Below are 10,515 nucleotides of genomic sequence, written 5' to 3' on the forward strand. Positions count from 1 at the left end.
GGTTAAGTCCCCTATTTAGTAGAAATATAGACAGTAATAAAGGTGACACCCCCAAAAAAATATTTAGTGCAGTTCCTCCTATCCTTCCTAATTGTTTTTCATGTCTCTTCAAAGCTCAGCTAGGCAGAGGGAGAGTAGGGAGGTTTTTATTATTTTCTCTAGGATTTAGCTTACCTGGTTCCTGGAAAGGATCTGGGAGGCTCCCAATGTTGCTTCTTTCGGGGAAGGGTGGCTTCCCTGGAGCTGTTTCTCTTCTACCCAGGGCCGGATTAAGGGAATGGAGGCCCCTGGGCTAAGGGGGCCTCCATTCCCCCATGAGGGCCCTCCCCCGTGATCCAAGCCACCCTCCCTCCCCCTCCTCCCCGTGATCCGAGCTGCCCCCCCTCTCCCCTCGTGATCCGAGCCGCCCCCCCTCCCCCCCGTGATCTGAGACGCCCCCAAGGCACTTACCTCCTTCTCCTGGCATTGCGGTCCTTCCCCGGCGCGCTGTACGCTCCTTACTGAGGAGATCTCCTCAGTAAGGAGACTACAGTGCGCCGGGGAAGGACTGCAGTGAAAGTGCTCAGCAGCATTGATTGGGCCAGGGGGCGCCCCCGTCCCCGACCGATCAATAATGCTGTTGAGCACTTTCAAGGGCCACCTGGATGCCCGAGGCCCCTGGGCTGTAGCCCAGTTAGCCCTATGGTTAATCCGGCCCTGCTTCTACCAGATTCCATTTTAGCATTCTTTCAGAGCCTTTGAGGGGAAAAGAAACTGGAAAAATGTATAAGTGGGTATGTAGAGTATGTTATAGAAATCTAGCAAAAGATTACATGGAAACATTATGTGTTATATGTATCCATAAGGAAGAAAACTCAAACCAACCCCCAAAACAGTTTAATGAATTAACAGACTGGATGAGAAAAAACTTTGTATCAATTAATGTAAGTCAGAAAACTAAAAGAGCAATTTCACATACAGGTTTGGATTGGGATAAAATGCAGGAACTATCGCCAAAGAATTAATAGAATCAAGCAAAGCTAACTCATCTACTGACAATAGAAAGGGTAGAAATTAAAGAAGAATACAGAATTTATAATCCTGAAATGGAATTTATACTGTAAGCTCCAGTGGGGCAGGGACTGAACTGAATAACACATCTTCTCAGGACAGCGCTGCAGAATTGGAGGCACTATATAAATAAATAAATGATGATGATGATGATAATAGCGATATCAACAGATTCCAGCTCCAAAGGTTGGGGTGCATGAAGTCAAAAGGAATAGACACTACAAGAACATATCCTGGAGCGAGAACAGTGTGGCGTAATACAAAACTTTATGCCTCAATTCATAAACAAACAAGGATCCAGCAAGAGCAAGGTCAAGAGCATGATGGCAGAAATATATGGAATTATGCCATGGACAGAGACAAATATGAAGTCCCTCTCAGCACTTTATACAGAAGGAAAGGACAATGTAAAAGATTAATCCTAGGGTTATGGGGTTCTAATCTCCCTAATAGTCTGGCAAATGTATGGATGACCATTTAATAACATCATTTATTACTATTACCATCAACCAACTCCTCGCAAATAAAAATATTTACTACTGCTGAAGAACTTACATGGGAGATGGACATGGGGCACAGACATTAAGATTTGGTCCTCCTCCCAATGTACTAGCCATATAGAAGCCAAACTGAAACTGTTACTGAGATAGCACTTAGACCCATGCAGATTGAATTTTGCCCTCTGTCTCCACCTTTCTGTTGGAGGATTTGTGGGGAAACTGTAGACTTAGGTCATGTCTTTTGGTTCTGATTCAAGGTTCAACCACTGTAGCTTGCAGAGTTCAAACAATATCTGAGTTTTGTGGAGTTGTTGTCCATCCAGACCCTGCTTTAGTCATAACCCATGCTTTCCTTTCAGACTGTGATAGACTGTTGAAATAAATACTAGGACATATCTTACCAGCCACTCTGACACCTATCAAGCCTGTAAGTCCCTATATCCAACTCACAGTTTAACTTGCAAGGTCAACTTGCAAAAAAAACCTTAGTTTTAGGAGGATTGGCTGCTATATATTTAAATAACTGGGAATGGTCTATTGGTCAAAATTGTATTACTTCTGATTGTCTTCTCCCTCCCGTTTTACCTTTTTTTTTACTCTAATCTTCACTGTGTCTAAATTCTGATTTAAAAAAAAACTGGAAAATAATGGAATATTGTATTTCAAATAAGATATGATTCAGTATAATAATAATTTGCTTATCAAAAACTGTAAAAAATATTGAGGTCTATGAAAGCATAACATCAATTGAGCATATTAACTGTGGTTGTTCCAGGCTACATTATTTGTTCTTTTAATATGTCCCTAATCCAGATAATGAAATAATTGTAGTCAGCTCGTGCTCTAGAGGACTCAATCCATTCAGTATTCTTCAGTAGAATGTCATTGAACAAGACTGTATGGATTGCAAAACCAGTGTCAGCTGCGGCATCGATTTAGCAAAAATGGGCTGATCATGATCTTGATTGCTGGCAAGTCATTTTGTTTACCTGACATAAATAATATTTAGAGAATGAACAAAAAAGAGTAATAAAGGTACACATTCTCCATTAGTAGATCATTTACAGTAAGCTACAATTGTGCAAAAGTTGAAGTAAAATTACAGCTGCAAAATTGGGACCTAATGTGTGTATTTTTAGTTGCAAAAGAAATATATGTGCAACTCAAAATACTGTGTATGCGGCTAAAGTAAAGATACTGCAGTCTTCATCATCGACTTGATGAAATGGAGGGAGACTAAATAAAAACGTTTAGCCCCTGGACAATGAATGAACTTAACTGTCCTGACCTACAATTAAGTTCATTCATTGACAATAAAGGATCAATACATCAACAGCCAGGGGCAAGCCAGTCTGATTGGCTATGTGCAAGGTCACTCTTCACTCATTCACATCACAGCTCTGGTAGGAGCAAGTTCACATCGCTCATTAAGGATTTTTTTTCTATTTGTTTCTTAATGGCTTACTTCAGGATAAAAATTTTTTTATATGGATTTAGATGATTAATAAGCTGAAAATTTAAGGATATAGGTGACTGTTTATTTCAAATAAAAGTTTAAAACATTTGGGGGCTGATTCATGTTCAGAAATATGTCCATTTTGCGTATGTCCATTATCTTTTGTGAAATAACTGTGCATGCTTGGAAACTGACTTCACAGCAATGAATGCAATTGCTTGCAATTTGTGACTAAAAAACATCCAGCTGATGACTTCCTACAACTTGTGAGACGGGACGGGGGAGGGAAGGGGCGGACTAACGTAGGCTATGTACTATAAGTACGTTCGGACGCAGATACGGCCTATTCAAGTCCTGGGTTTCTCATAAGTATGCTTGGTTTCACCCATATCATTTGCACCAGCTACAAGGCTGATGGGGCATGACAATGGCACGACTGGGGGCATGACAATGACCCAGAGTGCTGCTTAGCACTGTAAAGCACTCAGTTGCTCATTACATACCTCCCTTCCCCAACATTCCCACTCGCAGAACAGAGGGACAGAGCCCTAAAAATGGGACTGCCCCAATAAAATCGGGACAGTTGGGCACTATGATAGACCCCATGTTGCAAGAGGTGTGACCAGTCTAGGCTGGCATAGCCTGCTGCTGGTTGCTGCATTGCCAAAGGAATGCTCTTTGTTCCCCTGCATATGCACAATCAGTCCAAGGCATAGCATTAGTTACTCATTTTAGGAGGAAGGGTGACATACGTTTTTTACTTATTTAATTCTTACATTAAAGATACATGTTGATCAACATCAGTAGCAGCATATATCTTTAAAGGTATAAAGAAGCTTCAAAATATGTGCCTTCTAAGAGGCGCTTGTGTAGTTGCAGTCTACCCTAAACAGACTGCAAGCAACTTGAGCTTGCAACTCCCCAATCCACCTCTCCAGGCATAGTGGGCCACAAGTGCAAGTAATATTTAACTTAAGATTATGTTATGTTTTACTGCACAACCATTTTGCAGATAAAGTTAGACCCATAGCCAACACTGGTGGGGCGATGGGCAAGAGAGACACAGGGGGCACCCTTTTCACATTGGAATGCTGAAAGAAAGGAATGCATCACTAAAGTACAATAAATGTGCCAATTATACATATAAAATGTAATTTCTCATAAAGAAAAATAAGGCAGTACTCTTTGTACATACAACCCAAGTGCTGGCAAATATCCACGAACTGTTTGCCATCTTAGTAAGGGCACCTGGTCTTGGACTTTGGTTATCATTGTGTATATTTACTTTAGAAAACATCCAGAATGGCTTGTAGCTACATCTCCCTAGTGAAAACACCAGATGTGACACTGATAACAGAACGGATAGCTGTTCTGTATTGCATCCCTGCACCACATGTTTCATTCTAAAGCCACAATGGTGGACAGGTGGAGTGTAGCTGATGTAACTGATTGTACAAGTATACATTTTACAATTATATGTAGTTTGCCTGACAAAGGAGGGTTAGCAGTGGGGAGGGTTTACTCCTGTAAATAAATCTCAATTATGTACAGTATAAGGATATATTATAACACATGAGTGCTTTGAATATATGTACAAGGAACAATGACATAATGTACTATATATACAAAGCAATAATAATAAAACACAATAACAATAATAAAATAGGCTTATCAGGGACATTCTATGAGTATAACAATCCATTTGCCATATTGTATAGGTTTAAGTATCAAAATTGCAAATACATGATTTTGTTATTGAGTGAGATATTTAAGAGAACTAACTTCAAATTAACCTTTGCAAGGATCATATCACCGTTTTTTCATTATCCCTCATCTCCTATTTGTCCCTATGATCCACTTTGAAGTGGGTGGGAATAACCTAATTTATTAATTATGTTGTGGAAATATCGCACAGAAAAAATTGTGAGTGTTCATCTATCTTTATAAAATAGATCTATTAGACATCTTTCAGATTCAAAATTACCAGCTAAATGGTAATTTAAGAAAAACATTTAGTAAAATACAACTATATAAACAATTATACGTGTGTTAAATTACATCTGTCTTGTATGTGTATTCTTCTTGTATGAATGCTGCATGTCACAGATAAGGGAAGCCACAGAGACTTAGATGGTGGAAGGAGCAGGGTGCTCCCGCAACATAAAGTAGTAATGTGAGGTGAAGATCCTGTAAACAATACAGTAAAATTGTGATGTCAAATCCACCAATTTAATTCGGCCATCTTGCTATTGTTGGCTTATTACTTTTAAAGACAGTCACAGTACATTTCATTGCGAATTTCTTAAATTTGAAATGGATTATTACCTTCTCCCACCATGCAGGGCCAGACTAAGCCAATGTAGGCCCCTGGGTTAGGAGGCTCCCAGTAATTTGAAAGGTAATTTAAAGGCCACCCCTCCCCCGGTTTATCACCTCCGCTCCCCCCATACATAGAAACCTACCTGGTCCTCTTCCCTGCAGGCTCTGGGCGGCACCTCTTCTTCTTTCGTCTTGCCCTGCTATCAATGCGGGCGTGGTCAGTGAGGAGGTCAGGTCAGGCTATACTATGTCATAGTCTCACGAGACCTCTTCGCCAAGCAACACTCTATGCACCGCACCCACACTTACAGTAGAGCAGCTAACAGCATCAGATTTGCTGTTAGTTGCTTCTTCCTAACTTGAATCAATCAGACCCGATTGTCGGCATTTAGTAAAATCCTTTGTTAGGAGCCCCCGGCTGCCCGTGGCCCCTGGGCTATAGCCCAGAAAGACCAATACGGTAAACTGGCTCTGCCACCATATCAAGTAGCACAGGACATACCCCCACAATTTGCACTAAATAATGAAAAAGTTTCCATTATTTAGGAGACTTCAAGCTAACCACAGACCTATGAAACTTATTTATTTTCCCACTCTATAATAATGCAAGCAATACAAGCCTCCATTCCTCTATATTACAGATTACTCAAATTCTGTATTTAGCCACCATCCTTAAACAGTTCTGTTCCCATGAAATTAAATATAACAATAAAATTATAGATGTTCCACTTTGACTGACCAGATTTTCTTTTCCAACAGTGAATATATTAACAGCTGTGGCCCTCTCAAAGTTGGCATCCAGGACCAAGAAATCCTCATACTGCTACCTCCTAGCTCTCACCACGTCTGATATCCTCACCCAGATATTTATCATCTTTGTAGGCTTTATTTTGCAGAATGCCATCCTCCATCGCAAGGTGCCCAATGCCTTCATCCACATGGTAAGTGTCCTTGAGTTCGCCTCCAACCATGCCTCCATATGGATCACTGTCATCCTCACTATGGACCGATATGTAGCCCTGTGTCTTCCCCTGCAGTATCGCTCTCTTTCCTATCCAGAACGCACACGGAAGGTTATTATATGTGTCTTTCTGGTATCATTTGTGACTGGAATCCCCTTCTACTGGTGGAGTGATGTTTGGAGGGACCCTCGAGCACCAGGATTATTAGACCGTGTCCTCAAGTGGGTCCATTGCTTTTTAATTTACTTCATTCCTTGCACCATCTTCCTCCTTACAAACTCTGTAATTATTGTCAGGCTTAGAAGGAAAGCGGAGTCAAAGAGGTACAAGCTTCGCATTGGCAAGACCACAGCCATCCTCATAGGCATCACAACTGTCTTTGCTGTACTTTGGGCTCCCAGGACTATTGTCATAATCATTCACATGTATGTGTCCTCCATCCACAAGGACTGGAAGGTTCACCTGGCTTTGGATATTGGAAATATGTTGGCCCTTCTCAACACAGCTGTCAACTTTTTTCTCTACTGTTTTGTGAGTCAGAGATTTCGGGACACGGTGAGAGAAATCCTTGGAATGCAAAGAGCTGGCCACATAGCAGAGGGGAAAAAATCCCAGAGCGACAACTTTTCCGACTCTTTGAAGCCCATGGAGATTCCTCAAGCAACCGCTATTTAAGTCAAACTGCATACATGTTAAATAGAAAAGAATGTTCTTCATTTTCTACCATGCATGTGTATTGCACTGGCCTGTAATGATTGCATGTAAAGTGTAAGCAACAAAATAAGCATGCATGAAATAAACATGTTTGATTTAATAAAAAAAATGGGTAACAACCTGTTCCAGGTGTCTTCAGTAATGTGTTTTCCTTTTTGAAAGAAGGATCATTAAAGTTATTTGAAATACTGAAAACAGTCCAAGGTAACATCTGTAAAGGACGCAGAGACTGAAAGTGGTAAATAGGGAGATGTCAGTTTTAAAAGAGAGACTAACGAGGCAATTGTAAAGCGCTACGGAATTTGCTGGCGCTATATAAATAAATGATGATGATGATGATGATAATAGTGAGAGATGTCTGATATGGGCTTGATGAGGTTCAATATGCAGGGAACAATTCTTAAGATCTGCAAGAAGTATAAAGTGGGAAAACTCTGGGGGAAAATATTTGCTGCAGACATATGAAAATAAAACACAATTATTTTTTGTGGAATAGTTTTCTTCCTTCCTTTGTTTCTCCATCAAACTTCTTTCACACCCACAAAACCACTACTTTTACTTTACCAAGAAGTTTCAAGACACCAATTTCATGAAAAAATCCCAGAGCAAGGCTTTGAAAACTGAAGCTGAAAATTGTTGGCTATCACCACTGACTAACAACTTCATTGTTTGTATGGATGCTTCTGTGGACTGCATACAGACACTTCCATAACTCTGTGCTAAACCTGTTTTCTGTTACAAACCTATTCTACAGAATTTGACATACCTGATTTTAAATGATGGTTGATAATGAATAAATTAGTTTAACTCTACCATTCACTTCAATGGTATGATTATTCCACACTTACCTGTATACACGGATACATAGTAGAATCTACAAGGGAGGGGCGGCTGTCCAGGACTACCATTCCAATGTATTAAGTTTTTCTCGAGTGATCGGTCAACTAGATAATGGATAGGACATTTATCCTTAATTTTTTGGGCTTTATTTGAGGTAATATAGTTCTAGATAAAGTGGACAAGCTGTCATAAACATCTCCCTGCATTGATGTGTGGACCAGTTGAATTAAGCTTTCTGTATATTACTAAATTTGAACTGTCGGGACTTTTATGACTAAATGGATACCAGGAATGTTTCTCTCAACTATTTATATTATCCAAAGGTGCCGATATGGGTAAGGACAAAAATTTCTGAACTATAGGATCACTTTGTGAATGTACACTCACCATCGAGATGATTCACATATATATTGAGTGCAGCACTGAATAGCACTTTATAAGAAGGTCACAAATTAAGACTTGAAGATGTCAGAAATGCACAAAAGCAAAACAATAATACAAATCTAAATATATGTTGCTATGTGTAAATCATACTTGCCAACTCTCCCGGATTGTCCGGGAGACTCCCGCATTTTGCGAGAGTCTCCCGGACGAGTGTGGCAATCTCCCTGATAGGAAGGGGGAAAAATTTAGTTTAAACGGCACGATTCACCCGGAATCGCGGCGTTTAGCCCCGCCCCCACTGTAAAATGACGCGATTTGCATCATTCCGTCACGGGGGCGGGGCCAAAATGACGCGATTTCGCAGCCCCGCCCCCTGCACGCCCACGTCCCAGCCGGCATCTCCCGGAAAAAGAAAAAAAAATGTTGGCAAGTATGGTGTAAATGGATGAATAATGAAGTAGTTAACAGGGGACGTATCAATTGCAAATGTGACTGGTTTCAGAGGAAGAGGAGACTTGGGCAACAAACCCGTATGCTACCAATTGCCACCCTCTGAGAGCAGAAGGTGAACATACAAACACCTCTGCTGAAAATACTGTAACCCAGGCCCCACTCTCCTACATTGACTACATTAATTTGGGGAGTGAAGTGCAGTAGTGTATTGTTTTCCAATATGACACAGAACCTCCATGTTACTGTCTTGAGATTCTGGCCCCAGCAGAAAGACATCCTAAGCCCTATGAATGTATTTTAGATCACAGAGATAACAGACTTAATAGTAGAGGATCCATATAGAGGACACACGCCATATCAGAGAAAACATTAAAAAAATTATTTTAATTTCTAAATCTCTCACACCTTGCATATGACATATTTTTAACAAGTTTACTGGCACAGTAACTTTATTACCCTAATTTTGGAATATAACCAAAGTATGTAAGTACAGACAATTTAAAATGATATGAAAAATAGACTTTATAGTCAATGCTCACTGGCCAGGTGCAGGATTTTCACAGAGTGGGCTCATCTTAACAGTTTTTCAAATAAAAGACTGCCACATTACACACTTCATAAATGTCTTACAGCACTTAGCCCCTAGGTTTGATTATGAGGGTGATATCTATTTTTAGGTTCTCTAATGTTCATTGCAGATGACGTGTGCAGCTAATACTTTGGATGATGGACTACAGTGGTACAGAGTTAGGGACAACAGTAATGCACCCACACAGAGTCACCTCCAAATTAGATGTGACCAAGGCTTGAGGACCTCTAATGGTAAAGCTACATAATAAAGTGAGTGTAGCACTAAAAACGGAGATAACTTCCTCCAGTAACCTGTATGGTATGAAGCTCGGAGAAGTGACAAGGTTATGTCTGGAAGCAGATTGTTGAGTGGTGGAAAACTCTGATTCAAAATTTCATCAATAAGTTTTCAAATTGGGTTTGAAGGGTGGTGACTGGAACGGCCATTGCGTATGGTTTGCATTGTTTTCTTGTTCCCCAAACTATTCAGTGACCACTCAAGTGTGAGGATGGGATATTGTCATCCTGAAATATTTACCTCCAATAAGGATAGAAATTATTCACTATAGGATGCAGGTGATCACTCGAAAGGGTTTGTAAACAAAAAAAATATACCCACACCGTAATAGAGATGCCAGAACCCATCACTGGGACAATAGAAAGCAAGCATTGGAGACTGTTGGCTTATTTTGGCATGTGTACAGCCGCAGTTTTCAATAAACCACTGTCCGTGTGCTTTATACTAAATCATGTGCAAAAGGGTATTTTATATGTAATAAGGGGTGTATGCATTGCAATGAATCCAACCAAAGCATTCCTCTCTGAGAAGCTCTTGCCAACTATACTTTGTTAACACTACCTGCTCAATGCACAAACATCATAGTCAAAGCAATCCACAGTTTATGTGAGTTAATGCTGTTTGTCACTCAGATTTCCTTGCCAACATCACCTTAAGAACTGTTCCTTGTGAAACATCAGCACAATCAGCCATCTACATTAATGCAGCTCTTTTGTTTTTCAAAAACATAAAGGGATACAGAAAAAGAAAGGGGAAAAGGACACGTCCAAAAAAGCTGTAAGGGTAACAGAAAGGAAGGGAGGACACATTTTAAAACAAAACCGTTACTAACAAAATAATGAATTTATCACATGATTTTAGCTTGCAAAATTGGGATATTAGTCAAACATATAATCTTAGTGTTAGCCAGGTTCTTTTAAATTGAAGGGGATTGGTCTGAGTGTGGACTATACCAAATAATACTCGAAG

At 40.1% G+C, this 10,515-nt stretch overlaps 1 protein-coding gene across 2 annotated transcripts in view; it reads left to right on the forward strand.

Annotated features, from left to right (window-relative positions):
- Positions 1-7,105, forward strand: part of LOC142160299 (putative G-protein coupled receptor 142) — a 67,665-nt gene extending 60,560 nt beyond the window's left edge. For both annotated transcript variants that reach the window (XM_075215219.1, XM_075215220.1), the window contains one exon: positions 6,085-7,105. In XM_075215219.1, coding sequence (XP_075071320.1) covers positions 6,085-6,962 — 878 coding nt within the window. In that variant the 3' untranslated portion in view covers positions 6,963-7,105. The remainder of the gene's footprint in view (positions 1-6,084) is intronic.
- Positions 7,106-10,515: the final 3,410 nt, after the last annotated feature.

This window comes from Mixophyes fleayi, chromosome 6 (assembly GCF_038048845.1).
Source record: "Mixophyes fleayi isolate aMixFle1 chromosome 6, aMixFle1.hap1, whole genome shotgun sequence".
Taxonomy (NCBI): Eukaryota; Metazoa; Chordata; class Amphibia; order Anura; family Limnodynastidae; genus Mixophyes; species Mixophyes fleayi.